Raw genomic sequence first — 17795 nt, 5'->3', positions numbered from 1 at the left:
CTTTTTCCCATTGTCCTTCTATCTTCCTAGCTTCCTTTCCACCGCCCGTCTACATTTACAAATTGCACGGGTGAGAACCGACGCTCCTTAAATTAAATCACGATGCGCTTGCACTCGTTTACAAAAGTATTGACTTACACTTTTCCTTGTGCGCCTTTTTCCCTTATTTAGGACTTTTCTGTGCTTATTGTGTTTCTAGATTTTTCTTGGCGCCCCTTCGTCTTCCGTTTCACTTTGCCTTGGCCTTTGTCTTCTGCTTTAGCTTTTCCAGATTTTCCACCTTGTTCGTCTGACGGTTAACATTGAGAGTTGGGCCTCTTAAATCCACATTCTAAGGTGACTTAAGAATCCTCAAAATATCATTTTTATTCATTCTCTCTTTTAAAATATTGATTCTCTCCTCACTCTCTCAAATATTAATGCGTGATATGTTAGAGACATATTTCTGTGCAAGATTCAATATTATTTTCCTTACTCTCTCACACTAGTTATATTTTTTTAATAGTCTCTTTCTCTCTCTGAATCGTATTGGAGTTTTCTTTAAGTGTGCTATCTTGTCTTGTAATGACTTATTAACATTTTTCAAAATGTCAATCTTATTTGTAAGCTCAAAAATGCTTGTTTATGTAATTAATAATGATGTTTTTATTTCATTCATTTGAACCATGTATGTGTAAGATACAGAGCATAATCTTGTACAATATCCAATCATCCTGTTATAACCTTCCCCAACATATCTTATATAGTCATGAATATTAAAAAAAATAGGAGGTTTACCTATGAAAGAATCCTTGGGATAAATATTTTCATCCATCCACAAATCTATATGTTTCTTTCCTTGAGTTTGCAATTTGTTAGTCTTCATCTCATCTATTAGTACTCGACGATGTATACTTCTCCAAGATGAATAATTAGATCTAGTTGGATGTTAAGTTTGTACTTGTATGTGATCGCATCTGTATTACTTACAAAGGTATTACAAAATATTTTAGCAAATCAACCACAAATGAATCTCACGGTGATTAAAAAAGTGAGCACAAAGAAGAGAATGGAGAAAGAGTAGTTGGTGTGTGAAAAGAAGACATGGGAGTAGACAAACACGATTTTGGTGGACATATCTAAAAAATACAAATCCTTCCAAGTTTTAAGACAAAAACTACCAAAAAGGTGACACTGACATAAATTAAAGATGAGAGGCGATTAATGGTTGACCCCTTCAATGAATTAAATATTCTCTCATTATTTACATCTAATCAACCAAATTTGACGGTTTCATTCTTCTAAAATCTCAACTAATTAGCAAGTTAATCATTTTCTTACAAGTGCCTTTTTTGAAGCATTTTTGGGCCTAATGGACCTCTCATGATGAGAAAAGTCAAAGTAGGCATAGGAAAAACATTAATTACTAGCTCTTCATTTCTATTAAAAGACTCGCCTACTACAAAGTTATTGATGGGGATGCCTCTACTCCCAATGAAACTGGGTTGAGAGTTTGCATTAGGGGATGGAGTGGGCTACCTTGACTTAGTTTTATCTCTAATATCTTTGCCTTGTGAGTAATTTGTGGCCAACTGAGAGAAGTGTTATAAGCCTATCCAAGCTTTCTTGGGTTTACATTTGTGCAAGTGTGGCTTGTTTATTAGAAAGAAAAATTTGTTCAATCAATAAGTCCATCTTGGAGTGGCTATCCATATGGGCCATATAATTGATCACAACCGATTCAATTTAGTCACCACTTCATTATATTTGGAGACCGTATGATTATTCTTAGTGCATGGTGCATTTCATAGTTGGTTGACTGCATTAAAAGCTTCCCAATTGAGTGTCTCTTCCCCATAATTAGCCCCATGATTATCTTCAACCTAAAGGGAGTGAGCCCTAAAGTGGAAGCATAGAGCGAAAGCAAGAGCTATGGTGGAAGGAGTAAGAGCAAGAGATAGAGAGATACACAATGTGAGAACTCCAATAGTCACAATGTGTGAACTACATTCTTTTTATTCGAATGTAATTGAAAGAATAAAGAATGAAGTGATAGTGATGAATGCCCCCTACCTACAATGTATAGGTGTACGGATATGCATGTACTATCAATGCAACTAATATATGGATAGCTAGGCACATGTAGTCTTATCCCTGACAACCTCCCACTTAAAGTGCTACTAGTGAGGAGAGAATAAGAAAAAAGCAATAAAGTATAAATGTACATAAGTACAATAGAATGAGGAAAGACATAATCTCATCCAACACCCATTAGCTTCCTAAGGAACCCAAAGCACTCCACAAGAGACTTTTAATGAGTAGATTTGCAAGATTTTGATCAGTTGAGATCTTGATAAGCTCAATGGACTTGTCCTCAATGACCTCTTGAATAAAGTAGTAACACACCTTAATGTGCTTTGTCTTTGCATGGAAGACCGAATTCTTAGTCAATTGAATATAACTCATAGAATCTGAATGCAGTGTAGGGATCACATAAGTAATGCCAAAATTTGCTCCACCAGATGGCCTAACCAAAGAGCCTCCTTGCAAGTCTCATTGGTTGCAACATACTCTTGCCTCTGTAGTAGATAGGGCCATGCATTTTTGCACCCAGCACCTCTAACAAAGGTGAAGACATAGTTAGAGGTGGTGGACTTCCTATTGTGTGCATATTTGGCATAATAAGAGTGAGTGTATCCCACAACTTTTGTACCCTGGACGCCATAATATATACACATAGTTGTTGTGCCCTTTCAAGTATGCCATGATACCCTTGATGGCATCCCAATTCCATATGTCAGGTGTAGCAATATAGCGTGCCATAACTCCCACTACAAATGCTATAACAGGAACGAGTGGCTATCATGGCATACATCAAATTGTCCACTGCGATTCCACTACAAATGCTATATCAAGACTGAGAGGCTATCATGGCATACATAAAAATTTTCACTGTGGATGTCTCAACCTTTTGCTTATCAGACTATAGACAATTGGCCGGACTAACCTTCACAACATGAGAAGATAAAGGACAGCTAATAGGCTTAGCACAGTTAATGAAGCGTCGGTAGAATGAAGAGCGACCAAGGAAGCCATGCAAAGAAGTGGTGGTGGAAGGAGTGGGCCAAAGACATGCAAATGAGCATTATGAGAGAGGTTTTTCAAACCATACCTTCTCTGCCGAACCTGATAGTTAAGAGCAATACATGGGGACCGATTTATCAAGTGTATGGCAATAGTAATTACCTCAACCCAAAAATGTTGTGGTGAGCCTACTACCTAGCTAAGCATACTATGAACTCACTCTTGAATTGTCCTATTCATGTGCTCAGCCATGCCATTCTAGGATAGGATGCACGGGGTAGTAAAATGACACTTAATACCCCTCTTGTCACAAAATTTCTCAAAGGCTTTAGAGGCATACTCACCCCCACTATCTAAACTTAGGTATTTCTATCTATACCCAAACTAATTCTGAATCAAAATAAGCTAACGTTGAAATACAACCAAGACTCCTGATTTTTACTTAATAGGATATGCCTAGACCTTATGTGCAGCCATCAATGAAAGTAATAAAATACTTCACACCACTTAACGATTGACAAAGGCATAGGATCATATACATCCAAATGAACAAGAGCCAAAGGCTCACCCATGCGTGTCATACCAGACTTTTTATGCATATTGTGTGTTTGCCAGCCATATAAACAATGATCATAAAACTTAAAAATATTTATAGTCAAGGGACACAGATATTGCAAATGAGTAAGCATTTTCATTCCTTTCAAGGACATGTACCCAAGGTGATGATACCACAAAGATACATGTGGAATTCCAACCATTTCCAAAATATGGTTAACTAAACCAAAATACAAGCAAGAGGTAGAGAGCATTGGACTTAGCACCACATGCAATGACAACATTTCCATGTGTAATATTCCATGAGGAATCACCAAAAGAAACTGCATAACCTCCAACATCCAAAGTACTGGCAAAGATAAGGCTCTTGTGAGAGAGCCAATATATGACATACATCATGAAGAGTAAACATGCAACTTGAACCCAATTGCAACTCGACATCACCAATACCAACTATCACCAATGCCAAGTCATTACCCAAACGAAAAAATCCAAGCATACTACAATAGGAGTGAAACCATTCTCTACGAGGGGTCACATGAAAGGAAACCCTTGAATCTATCAACCAACGAACGTTAAGTATACCTTAACAAAGCATTAGTCAACTTTGAAGTTTTTCTGGCATGCTATTTTATTCTTTATATTCATTTTCTTTTAACTGATGACTATTTTCTTGGTCATAGAAGGCTTTTTGGAATTCATTCAAAGGACCTTGGGATTGCAAGAAAGATTGATAAGCATTATAATATCAATTGATAAAACCAATTCATATGAATATTGTCACCTAAGCATTTGCAATAAGCTAATAAACCATGTTCACCATTTCTAACATTGGATATAAGGAATCCTCAATCCAAAGATCAACCTTTTTCTTTTCCTCTCCACAATATTGGGAAGCTAATGTTACACCTAGGCTACACTTATGTAAGAGGTGTTATGAAAAGAGGTATTTGTTCATAACATACTCCTCATCCACATAAACATGCAAATCCACTTTCCCCTTATGGTTGTTTGCATCCCTAAGAGGTTTTGTTAGAAGATGCAAGCTAAGAGAGAAACTTAAAGGTTGGTTTTTAAAATGTAATATTGATATAGAGGGATTGGAGGGCAAAATAGAGCATTAAAAAATGCTTTTACATATGGAAAATACTACTTTTTGGCTAGGGAGGAGGCAAGGAAATTCGATTTTTGGGGCCAAATTTAACCCACCCGCTGATGTGGTACTTGGGAGTAGTGGGGTGTAAAGTAGTTACGAAACTACCTCTAGAAAATCCCATGCACCACATGTGTGGAGTTTTAAAAATGTAAATTATTTGGATACTTTAACTTGTAATATGATTGTGTATCTTTTGAGATAAAAGGAAACCTTTTTTGTGAAAAATTTAAAAAATTGAGGCAAAAACAAATTTGACTTTGAGAAGAGTGGTGAATCTACACCTTGAAAAAGACAAACATGGTTGTTATTCGGGTGAAAGGAAAGGGATATCCCTTTCTTTTGGGGTGGGGTCTACGATAAGAGTGGAATCTAAGAATGATGAGGTCCAAGGAACAAAATGACATGCGACCACGCTCAGAGGACTAATCCAAGTTAAGGTTTCCTAATCAATTCCTTATAAGCTTCTTTTGAAGTCCATATTTCCTCTTAAAAATGCCATCATTTGAGGAATGCCCCAAAGTTTCCTCTCTCTTTTATGGAGACCCAATGCTATTTTGTCATTGCAACGGTTTTTCTTTTTCTAGCTACAAAATTCTTTGTTGCTTCTAACTTCTTCAAATGTTAAGCCAAAATTGCGAAAGAGTTTCCTTTCTTAAGTTGAGTTTGGCATTTCTTAAGGAGGCCCATTTTTAAGTCCGTTAGTTTTTTAGTCCAAAGTAAACCTAATGTTCTACATCTATTCATTTTCTATGTTAGCAATTAATGGAATGTTGCCCATCTATTTGTTCTATGTGTTACCAATTAATGGCCTTGAAATTGTGCTCTCTTCATAGAGAAGCCTAAATCTTGCAATTTAGATGACATGGTTGTGTGCTTATATTTACTATTTTACAATGTTATTCACACCAAGAGGACAACATAGGCTACAAGAGAGAGATGATACTCAATTTGTTGGCTGTGTATTTATATTTACTACTGTACTCATACAAAGTTGTAATATGATTTTTTTGGGAGAATATTAAAATGTCAAAGCGATTGTCTCAATGATTTTGACTAACTTCCTTGATTACTTGTTTTCATCTTTTACAATGAACTATTCACAACATAGGCTCCAAGAGAGAGATGATGCTTAGAATTTGCTAACTTCATTTGATTGTATGTGCTTTTTAGCACCCTATGCACACCTTAAAAGACATAAATGTGATGTATACCAATAATCTAATACTCCTATGCACACCTCAAAATATATAAATTTTGATGTAATCCTCCAATATTGTGCACATGCTCTAAAGGCCAGGGTTTAAGGCCAAGGGATGCAAGGTTTTATTAATCCTCATAACTTACCTTGGGGCTACTTTTATTCTCATCTCCCACAATATTAAAATTGGAACTTTAAATTTTCAAACAAGGCTCTCATGAAAATGGTCAATAGGGAAAAGTAATTACACATAGCTTGGTGATCGTGAAAGTTTCAGACAATGCAATCATGAAAATCGCCAACAGAAAAAAGTACCAGCATATCTAACCACATTTCAAGTTGGCGAATCTTTAATTGTACGTGTCTCAGTAGCTGCAACTTGGAAACCCCTTTTGGAAAACGATCGAATTGCCCTTTCCAATGGCTCTGGCCCCCTCTTGTATGCTTTCCAAGTCAGTATGCAGTAGTACTAGTACACAGCTCCCTCAACCAGTCAGTCAGGCCGGCGCACTGCGCAGCTTCTCCAGCTAATTGCAAGAAGGCGCTGGTGGCTCACCATCCATCTACGATTTCTGAACGACCAGGAGTGATATGACTGTAGTATGCTGATGCAGACTCAGCAGCTCTATTATGTACAAGGAGCTTTGCTCTGTATGTAAAAGGGCCTAGATACGCTCCTACGTACAAGGATCTTCCTTTATGAAGGCCTTTCAGACAGCAACTTGTGAGTGTGACTGTGCGAGTGCAGCTCTCACAAACTGCCAAAACAAAAGGAGATCGGCAAAACTTAGGCTGTGGACACTTCGTCATGTACTTGGCCGCCTGCTGCACGTTGCAGATGATGTTGGTGCTGCGATCCTTCATCGTCATCTTCTAAGGAGGTGCCTCTTGTCCAACGCTTGATCATCTCAAGGGCAGCTTTAGGCTGGTCCATGGGCACCATATGCCCGGCATTGTGTACCTGATAGGTTTGGACAGGCAAGCATAATTGCCTCAAAAAAGACGTTTAAAAACGCCGTATGCTCATTGACTAGAATCATCTGAAGTTACCAGCTGTTGTTAAGAGGAAAACCTTGTCTATGAGATACCTACACACAGGCTCCGGTAATTCAACCGCAGTGAAGTGAATTGCCCGTGTTTGCTTAGTAGAACCTAAAGCAAGTATTGAATTTCAGAATGAATCTCCTAAATACCTTCATAAACGTGAGAGGTCCATAATTCTTTACAGATCCAACTTGTTCGCCATCTACACTAAAGCTTGTGAAATTCTTTCGGTTGTACTCTTCTCCCCCAGTCCAATTCATAGCTGCTACCCACCTTGAATTTCCTGGTCACAAAATTACTGTTGAATGACGGGACACTAGGGATGCGAAAAAAAGCAAAATTAAAGTGCTCTCATCATTATTACCTAACCAATTGCACACAAGATCATATTCGCCAGCGTATATTAGCATAGATACATTGAAGGTATCCAGTATAGCAGGGATGCTCTTCGCAGCATTACGCATCCAATCCAACATCATAGCTTCATACACATACGAGCTGCAAGCTACCCATTGCACATCCACATCGACTCCCAATGCCTCCTGCACCTCCTCATCATTCAAGAAGGTCGTCACATCTGAGAAATCGTAACACATGGTACCCTTACATTCCTTCCGGATATCATAATACTGCAAAGAAAGGACACATTGATTGTCATTTTATGGCACAGAACAGGTGTTGAATTGAGCATAAGTTAAGCACACATCACCAATAGTGCGGTATGCGTGGTTGATTTTTAAAGCTAGAAAAGGTATAAAGACTTTACATTTGTATTGCCCAACAATGACACTACTGAGTTGAATATCCTATCGCAAGCCATATAGGCAGCTGCACAAGCTACCCCTCCCCCTTCCGACTCTGCATCACACAAGCCCAAAAGACAATAAGACCATTGCATTGAGCTTGTGGCTAATCTTTTCAGAGTGAGGTACTGGTTAATGTAATTAGCTGTAACTATTACCACACAGGCTTAAGCTGGCTGCGCACACGGTATAACGCTTCTTGATTCTTGCATAAGCAGTAGTCCCAATAAGCCCCATACTGAGTGCATAATCCGCATAAGCCTCGTATTGAATATTGGGTTGTGTGAGCCCGTTCCCAATAGCAAAGCCCTACAACACACCACCACCACATGAGATTGCCATTATGGAAAGTACTTTCACGATTTGATTTGCAACTGATTCAGTGAGGTGTAGTGGACAAACTTTCAAGTTGAGATAGGAAGCATCGCCTTGCTTGTTGGCCTCATAGATGCGGGACACTAAGGCTGGAATATAGTGTCCAGCATAGGATTCACCGGTCACAAACAAGCTGTTCGTCCTATAATCGGAGTGAGCATCCAAAAAAGCCTGGTAAAATGGGGCAAAGGATTACCGAGTCAGCTTACCATAAAGAAAGAAATCACTTCGGGTTTAAACATGGATGTAGCATAACATAAGAGACAAGGTTGAAATGATTCATACTTGAATGTATACTTCAAAATCCAAAAGCCAGATCAATTAACTATAGCAATGAAGATGGTTGGCATTCACCTGTAGGAAATCGTACAGATCTTCACTAACCCCCAGTTGATCATGGCGAATATCACGATAATCAGTAGTATAGCTAAAGCCTGTACCAACAGGCTGGTCAACAAAGATGATGCTGGAAACCTGAAATCAATAAAATAAAGATGCAAACATCATAAAGATCCAACCCCACCTGCACATCACATAAATTTCAATTGGATGGACTAGTGCAGCTGCGGAGTGAGGGGTAATTAAGAAGAGGGCGAAGAGGGCCTGTCGTCTTACTTGATCCCATCCGTAATCATTCCATACAAGCGTCAAGTTGGTGGAGTTGACGATATGGAAAGGCCCATTCTCGTAGAAAAGGGCGAGCTCACTCCCACACCCAGGGCCCCCCGTTGTCCACAGCAGAACAGGGTCCTCCGTTTTATTGCCACGAGATTCGAAGAAGAAATAGAACATTCTGCAGTATGTACATATATCTCAGATCATCAGAGAATCAAACAATTAGATTAGGAAACAACTACCACACCTACATAGTGACATCAATCAGCAGCAGCAGGACGACATGCATCCTCCTAGCACGCACTACTTTTCGATTTCTGTCACGTACGTATTGTTCCTAATTCTAGTGTTTTTGGAGCTCAACAAAAAAAGATTGTGAGTGGATTATAAATTCACAAGAGCTTTCGAGTATACATTCACAAGGATTAACAAACGACAAACATAGTAAGCAAAATTGATGTTCTTTACACAATTCAAACATTATGCAATCGTTTGTTTCAAGTTTTGGACATCCACACGAACCAGCAATTGAGTAACCATCAGCCAGTTCTGAGAGTTGGTAACGCGTGTTCTTTTGGAGTGAAAAATCATCTGGTTTAGACGATGAACATCAATTTATATTCAACCGAAGCTTCCGAGCACTTACTTGGCAGAATAGGTCCTGTTCAAATCGAAATAGCCTGCATGCAGGCCTAGCTCCTCGGAGCTTACTGTCTGATCAGCTTCAGCTTCAGCCTCGGTCTCACCCATAGATTGCTTCGTCTTCTTCAATATTACATTCAGCTTCAACCGCTTCTCATGCAATCTCCCTGAAGTCGAGCCATCCTCTGTCACCTTTGCGCCAACGTCATCGAAAGATGAACTAGAAGACAGCACCCGTGCAGCTTGGCTACTATGATCTTCAGCCTTGATCGGCATTTCATCTTCTGAGGCGCTAGTAGGCATGAGATTCAGTGCCCTGATAAGCCTCTCGGCATGCCCAACGCCAGCTCCTTTCCTGTACAACTGCAGCCTTTTGTGAGCTGATGAATATTTTGTTGTTGGGGCGTCGCTGGATTGATGAGATGCTGCCACATTAGCTACAGCACCGGACAACATTAATAGGATGACGATAACTGCGACGTTTAGAGTGCTGCAGCTCCGAGGATCAGCCCAATTAGACACGGTTTTTGACACCATGCTAAAACTATTGATGATCGAGGGTTCCTTGTGTGCATATGTATGAGAGACAGAGAGAGAGAGAGCGAGGTCGGTATGGCCCAGTTGTACCAGGGATAACAGGGTTAATGGAACCTCTCTGTAGAAGTTCTGTCTTTGTGGTCGCACCGGTACTCTTAAGCGAAGGATTTATTGCAGATCAGAAACGAGTGCCGAAGGATTTATGCTGATCAGAAGAACTTATGTTAACCCTTGGTTTTTTGCAAAGTTTAGCGGGCGAAAGAGAGGGATAAAAAAAACCCTCCCCTTGCTCGCGCTAAGTGCGACCGAATGGTCCTCCAGTCCCTAATAGCCCTGGTTGCGACAGGGCCTGGGCCTAGTACTAAGTATCCAAGTATAACATCTAACAGCCGCACAGCAATAAAGGAGTAATAATGACGAGGAGGAATAATACTCAGTGAGCTAGCTAATAACAACGAATTACACACTAGAGTAGACCATGTCGACGTATCGAATCTTGAGCATGTAAAATTGGATTATTCGGACTCGGGAATGCTCACGAAAAACTTTTTTCTCATCCAATGGAAAAACGAACCAGGCTTAAACTCAGCCGGTTTTGGGAGGAAAATAGCCGATTTTATAACTGAAATGCTTAAAAAATAACCGATTTTTGTTAAGATGAGCTTCAATTTCAACAGGTTTTTCCAGAATCTTACCTGGAAAAAATACACTAAAGGACGGATTTCTGTGAGCACTTTCAGCACAAGAAAGGAGAAGCCTCTCGCACGCTCCCTCTCCCTCTCTCTGTCTCGCAAGAAAGGAGAAGCCTCTCGGCCTCTCGATTGATGGACGGAGATTCGATTCACTGTAATTATAGTGCGCTAATTCCCTCGCTCACTCCAGTCCTGCCAACTTCCAAGGCCCCTCTCTCTCAGTCTCGACTCTCGAGTCTCTCTCTGGAGATTCGACTCACTATAATTATAGGTACGCTGATTCCCTGGCTCGCTCCAGCCCTCCCAAGTCCCGACTCCCAACCCCAAAGGAACAGCCAATCATGCCGCATCCAACCTGACACTTGGCCGTCTCCCATGCAACGTTGCCCCTTGCCACGTGGGCGGTTTTCGCCAAACCATTGACAAATGTCCAAGCCTGCTTTGCCTGCCATTGGCTACCTTGCCACGTACTCGACTTTATGCCACCATTAATAACGGGATCCTTTTCTACTATATCATCCACGGGATAGGATTTGGGAATATTTAGATAACTAATAAAAACAAAAATCTTCCATGGAATATTTAGATAAAGCTTACCGCGACTTCCCACGAGCATATATTTTCGATTGCAGCTCCAGCCGCACCCGCTGGATGCTTGTCATATTTACATGTTAAAAGTCACAAAGCTACAGGGCTTACTTTTACCTTAGTTTTAAGCCCTGCTTCGACATTGTTTTACAATGACGTTCAAGCTATAAATATCTGTCTGAGCGATGATGGCAATCACTAGTGAGTTGCGAAAACGCTAAAAATGGAGAAACACAAGGAATCATTGCTCCAAGACTACTGGAGCACAGACCGATGGATCCAAGGGGGCCAATTTCCAAAAATTGTGCCCTCTGAAATGCTAAATAGTTTCTGTAGGTTCGGAATGAATCTCTACTTGGATCACGTGTGAAGACTACAGAGTGATTAGCGATTGCAGAAAAAATTTCTCCAACCTACTCGCTAAACTACCTCATGGAAAGTTGCTCTTAACAACCCATGGATACTTTGTAACCACACAAACTAAGGTAAGCCAGGACAAACACAAAAGCATGCTCACACACACACACGCGCGCGCACACAAACAAAATTAATAACACACGTGTAACCAAGTTTAGGTAGTGAGAATTCATATGTGTTGTGTTTTGTCGAAGTTCTCATTCTTGACTATTTCCACAGAGTTTGGTTTACTTTCTATTGCTTGAAATTAATCATACAATATAATATCTATTTTCAAAAAGCATGAGTAGTTTAAAAAGCACTTACAATTAAATGAAGGTAACTGATTTAGTTCATGGATGTTGAAAAACGAGGATAGACTATGGTACGTAAGAGCATTGCCCTCCTTTTTTCCCCATGAACATCTAGATCGTATGCTATAAATGACTTGGACATCTAGTCTATTCTCACATCAATTCACCATTGATAGCCATATATATAGAAAAAAATATGATTAGCTTATTATTTAGCACATACATTATTATATTATCATAGGTCTGGAACAACACAAAAGCAAGTCTAAGATAGATATTAATGTTTCCCTAGTACATATAAGTTCTAAGTATGACCACATTAATGCATGTTTAAAACATTTCAAACCCTTAAAATTCCAAATTGTTACTTCCCACATGTATAATCATAAAGAACTAGGTCTAACATTTGATAGGAAAGAGGGATCATGAGAGATACATATGCCAAAGGAGACCTAGACCTAGGATACCCCTTATTCCACACCTCTATGTTTCCCAATATCCTCTCATACACAACTCTATACAAGAAGAGCTTTGTACAACAAGAAAGAGACCTTGATCCCTAACGCCCTAGAATTCTTACAACTTAACCGTTTCAAAATCTTTCTCTCAAAACCCTAACCCTAGTTAATTATAGAGAAAACAAAACACAATAGAACCATTACATTGATATATCTCTATGGCACAAACATGAACCACAATGGTATCCACATATGAGAACTATACTAAAATGAACAATTGTCAAACTAGTATCCATGTATTGCACAAAAGCTAAACTCTTAGGATATGATGCTTTCTTGACAGAGGGTCATGAACTGAGGGGAGGTTTTCTTGGATGACCTCTAGTATGAATGAATGCCCAAAGCTAGTACAAGTTAAAAATGATCCACAAGGAGTTACATCCAAGTAGAATATAACAGTTCTCAGTTTTCTACAAGTTGCCATACTGAACCCACTCACAGATCAATGATTTGTTGGATCCAATGCATATTTTCAAGAATGTGGGCATATTATTATAGGACCATATCACAAGAAAGAGAGACGTCATAGGAATACAAATGGATTTCAAGGAGGTAGGCAAGATGGAGACGCTTTGGCCATAGTCGAGCTTTGATAGTTGGTTGCAATTACATCACCCTCCTTGGGTCATGTCTACTAAAGAACTCATGGTGAAGCAAATTATCAAGTCTATTTGCACCCCGACAAGTATGATGCATTTTCTCATATTTACTTTTTCTAAAAATGAACAACTATCAGGGTTGACATTCCATGATTAACATAAGATATGCCAAGTTTTTTCTGATGTTGATAGTAAGTAACCTCAGTATTTAACTATTTAGTATCTATTCAATGTACATAATACTTTAAATTTTTTACTATTTGTACTATCGACCACAGTCATGGGGTGCCTCACTTTAAAAATATGATCCACGATTTATAGGCTATCGAATTTAGTACAATGGATCTCACACAAGGATAAATTCATAAGGCGGGGAGACGATTTGTCTCTTTGAAAAGTACATACCCACGAGCATGCTTACGATATAAACTCGCCTCTTGGTGCATCTTATAGATAAAGTGAAGATGTGGGACCCATCTATATACGATGGATGTTCTTCTTAGAGTGATTCATGAAAACCTTAAAGGGATTTGTGTGATAGCGAGCTCAACCAGAAGGTAGCATGACCGAGGGTTTGGCTAGTGTTAGAGGCATTAGAGCGTATTTCGAAGTGGCTAGTGATAGTGGATTCAAACAATAATATACTATGGTCATAGTACATGCCATCAAGCGGTTTGATATCTCGAGGGCATGGAGGAGATGCCGTGGTTTATGCTTATGCGGTAGTTCCATGAAACTTTGATCACAACTTTTTGAAAAGGGGTAGAGGTCTCTATCAAGAGGAGTGAAAAGTCTCGAGGGGATGTAGTCTAAAGGTGACCAGGATGTAGTCTAAAGGTGACTACATGCCTTATTTGCTATGTTATCTAGATTTTATGCATAACAACTAATCTAACCATTTTAGTATATAGTACAAAATTTACAATGTGGCGTGGTCGTGCGGACGATATTTCTAAGCTATTTAAATGCCTTGACAAAATGCGCTCCTCCACAATAGATTGTGGTATCATGGCAAAGTTCGAGTAAGAAAGATGACAGGTCATAGATTCAAATAGCGTAGTAGATGAGATTGAGTAATTTGGCAACTTGCAAAGTGTTATATCATTGGATTGCCATAGCTTCTCCACGATCATATTCGATGTACATTGGTTTAAAGTGGTATTGAAAGGAGTTGGGACAACTATTTGGTAAGGTCCATCTGAATTTTTGGAGATAGATTTTGAGAAAAGATGGACGGATCTGTGTGACACATTTGTCCTACTAGGTCATTATGAATAGGTGTATATCATTTTTTATTAATCTTTTTACAATATGAAACAATCACAAATGTTAATTTACTCTTATACGTGATATCGAACAGTAATATTTTATCCAAATCCCCAACAACCTCAATGGTTGTATGTTGTACCATCAATACCTTTGAGTGTATGAGTATATGATGAAAGCAATGTCCCAGCATGGACAAGGAGAGTATATAGGTAGAGGGGTCGATGTCACGAAGAGTGGAGAACAAGGAGGACTTGGAGCATGCAGAGAGAGACAAGCATGGGTAATGTAGAAGAAGAGACAGGAGGCCATCAATTTTTTGAGAATGAAGTGGACTCCTCTTTTTGTGGTGACCTATCCATAGACCTTTCAGTGTACGATGCTGAGCTATGCCAAGAGCTTGACATGGAGCCATAGGTCAATTTGTATTTGCGTCCGCTTGCTCAAATGTTGATAATTCTCTTGTAAGGATACTTTAGTATATGCATTTTAATTAGCATCTTTTTTTCCCTAAGTTATATTGTCGCTTTACCTAAATCCTTATATGATTATGACTAACATCATTTTTTATCTGTGTAGGTTATCTTTGACAATACCTAGAGATACCCAAAGAGCAGGATGAGTCAAGGGATGACCGATGAGGATTTGCTGGAGATATTCACACGCATGTCTCTAGATTAGATGACCCGCTTTAGAGATATGGCAAACTAGGAGTTGTCATGGACATCATCAGGCCATTCTATGAGGTCTACTTTAGTATGCTCTAATACTTCGATCTCTGGTATGCGAGGTCCATACTCTAGATTGGCCCTAGATGGAGGAAGTGGTTCTCGGAAGTGTTGTAAAAATGTAAATGCTATGAGCCCATGGTTGATTTTAGAGAGGGTTGTTACTCCTTGCTCTCGTACTACCGATTTCAGAGAGGGTGGCTCTAGTGGATGTTGTGGAGGCATCGATGCAGTATCTCTGTCTCATCGATCTAGTGGACACTTGTCACCTCCAAGATTTGTCACGCTTGTAGGGATATCTACTCCCGTGACTCTGGCTTTTGCTCAGTCATCTATAAGGTGGCATTCCTATGGGTGCATTAGGAAAAAAATAAACTAAAAAATGGACCTTTAAAAATAATATAGTTTAAGATGTAGGCCTTTTGGATTGTCCAATAGGAAGGCTAAATGTTGAATCCATGGAGGGTGAATCTTCTCTCTCCAAATCTTGGATTTTTTTTAAAAAAGGGGTTAGTGAGAGTTTTAAAAAAAGAGAGAATGAATAGTGCACAAAATTTGAGTTTCTCTCACCTTGTATTTTTCTCGACAAAGAATGCCAATCTAAAGGAGTCCAAAAAGAGGAAGAAATAATGGAGCATTATGTGAAGGGAGAAGGATGGAGAATGGATGTGTGTTCAAAGGTAGAATGTATTATGATGGAGTTAGGATACAAGAAAGAAGACAAATGTATGTGGATATGTCAAAAGAATGAACCCTTGCACCACATGTTGCAACCCAAGAAATGGAGTTTGAGAAAGGGAAGGATAAGCTTGATTCTTTTGATCTTGAAACACCTCCATCCATTGAGATTGAGGGTGAGGTTAGCTCGATGCCTTGTTGTGAGGCGTGATGAAGGGTGAGGCCAAGAAAGAAGATGACTTAGACATAGGTTAAAATAAAATGGAATAAGTAGAGCTCAGAGACACTACTACTCCCTATATAAGTGTTTCTTGCTCCAACGCCATGGTATAACTCTTACAAATATCCAACTGCTCCCCTAATAAGACTTGAACAATTTTGGAATAAGCTAAAGTGAGTAGAAGATAAATGGGACTTATTCATACATCAAGGTCTTGATTGCAATGAAAGCTTGAAGTGAAGCTCTTCTTCTTGGGCCTAAGAAAGTGATAAAAAAGCTCATTGAGTAATACTTTTTTTAATTGATTATATATAGCTTTTGTAATCACAAGCTCTTCTTCTTCTTGGGCCTAAGCAAGTGATGAAAAAGCTCCTTCCTTAATACATTTTCGAATTGATTATATCTAGCTTTTGCAATCAAAGGATTCCTTTTTCTTTGAAAATCTAATGTACAATTTTTAGACATTAGATGTAGGTGTTGGTAAATGAATTATACAATAATATTTAGTGCATATAGCTAGAAGGGTGGTAGGGCTACATGCCTTGCCACCTAATTTTTTTCCCCTTTGTAACCGTCGCTATTTATTGTTTCTATTAGCATCTCTATGTGCATATCTATTAGCATTGATATTACTGCATTAGTGATGTAAATAGCGATGCTAATAGCGGCCCAAAATGAGACACTAATAGCGACGTAAATAATGACGCTAATAACGACGTATTTATTATGTATTAATAGTGACGTGAATAGCGATGACGAGAAATTTTTTTCCATGAATAATTTCGTCGCTTTAAATGTCACTATCGGGTCTATATGTTGTAATGAAATTTGTGATTCTCGGGAAAGTTGAAGGTCTATTGTTTAATGGGTCAATTGAGTAGATTTCCCCCATCAACCCACAAGTCCACATGTTTCAATCCCATTTGCCCGTAACTCTGTAGAACCTAAGGGTTGACATTGGTATGTTGGGTTCTTTTGAATAATGGGGCGTATTCAATCTCTACCTCAATATGCAACTCCTTCTTTTCTATATTCATTTTACTTATTAATAGAAATGGGTAGTCTACTTGGTTGTCACAAGAGGTAGAGTGGAGATGCATAGAGAGGCACACAAATCTGCTAAGGGAAAGGAGGGTGTAAGTAATTACCTATGTTAATAAAGGTTACATAAACACAAAGAAGATATTAGAATAGAGCCATGAGATCATATAGATATGGGGGAAAATAGCTCTGAGAGTAGGGATATCCAAGACTTTTTGTATTTTAGAAATTCTATTTTACCTCCAAAAATATTTTCAAAAAACAAAAAATTTCACCATTTGGATTTTTTAAAAACCAAAAGCTAGAATATAAAAAATTCCCAAAATATCTTAAAAGAAACTTCTAAATTTTTATTTTTCTTATTCTTGATTAAAAAATCAATTACATTATATATACTAATCATTTGGCATTGAAAATGAAGCACCACACTCTCGTAACTAACTCCTTTTTTAATATAAAATTTGGTTGAAAAAGACTTCTTGAATGAGGAGAGAGATGGAATTTGAGTATATATTTGTAGATAATATAAAAAAGGCAAAACAAGATTACAAAAGTAGATAGAGAAGAGGATTATTTTACTATTCTTCTCTCCTCTTTTCCTTCTTTTAAGGAGGAGAGAGGGGAGGACTAAAAAGCCCATTTGTGAGTTCATTTTTTTCCTAATGCTACCCGTAGGTATGCCAGATATATAGCGTCTTCTAGTTATACCCAGGAGCGTGGTCGCAAGTGGGAGAGGCCACACCTTAGACATATCCTAGCAGGGTACA

General features: G+C 38.8%; 1 protein-coding gene across 1 annotated transcript; it reads right to left on the bottom strand.

Moving 5' to 3' along the window:
* Positions 1-6134: 6134 nt before the first annotated feature.
* On the bottom strand, positions 6135-10847 carry LOC148034112 (serine carboxypeptidase-like). Its single transcript, XM_087682124.1, has 10 exons — positions 10684-10847; positions 9456-9888; positions 8810-8987; positions 8549-8668; positions 8222-8365; positions 7978-8128; positions 7783-7874; positions 7381-7645; positions 7166-7299; positions 6135-6933 (listed from the first exon to the last, which is right to left on the bottom strand). The coding sequence occupies exons 2-10, from the start codon at positions 9752-9754 to the stop codon at positions 6760-6762; spliced, it is 1557 nt and encodes a 518-aa protein (XP_087538250.1). The 5' UTR covers positions 9755-9888; positions 10684-10847; the 3' UTR covers positions 6135-6759.
* Positions 10848-17795: the final 6948 nt, after the last annotated feature.

This window comes from Lygodium microphyllum, chromosome 7, assembly GCF_053477565.2.
Source record: "Lygodium microphyllum isolate KBCC chromosome 7, Lygodium_microphyllum_v1.1.10, whole genome shotgun sequence".
Classification (NCBI taxonomy): domain Eukaryota; kingdom Viridiplantae; phylum Streptophyta; class Polypodiopsida; order Schizaeales; family Lygodiaceae; genus Lygodium; species Lygodium microphyllum.
Note: the sequence above shows the minus strand (reverse complement) of the source record. Positions and strands in the feature narration are given on the sequence as shown.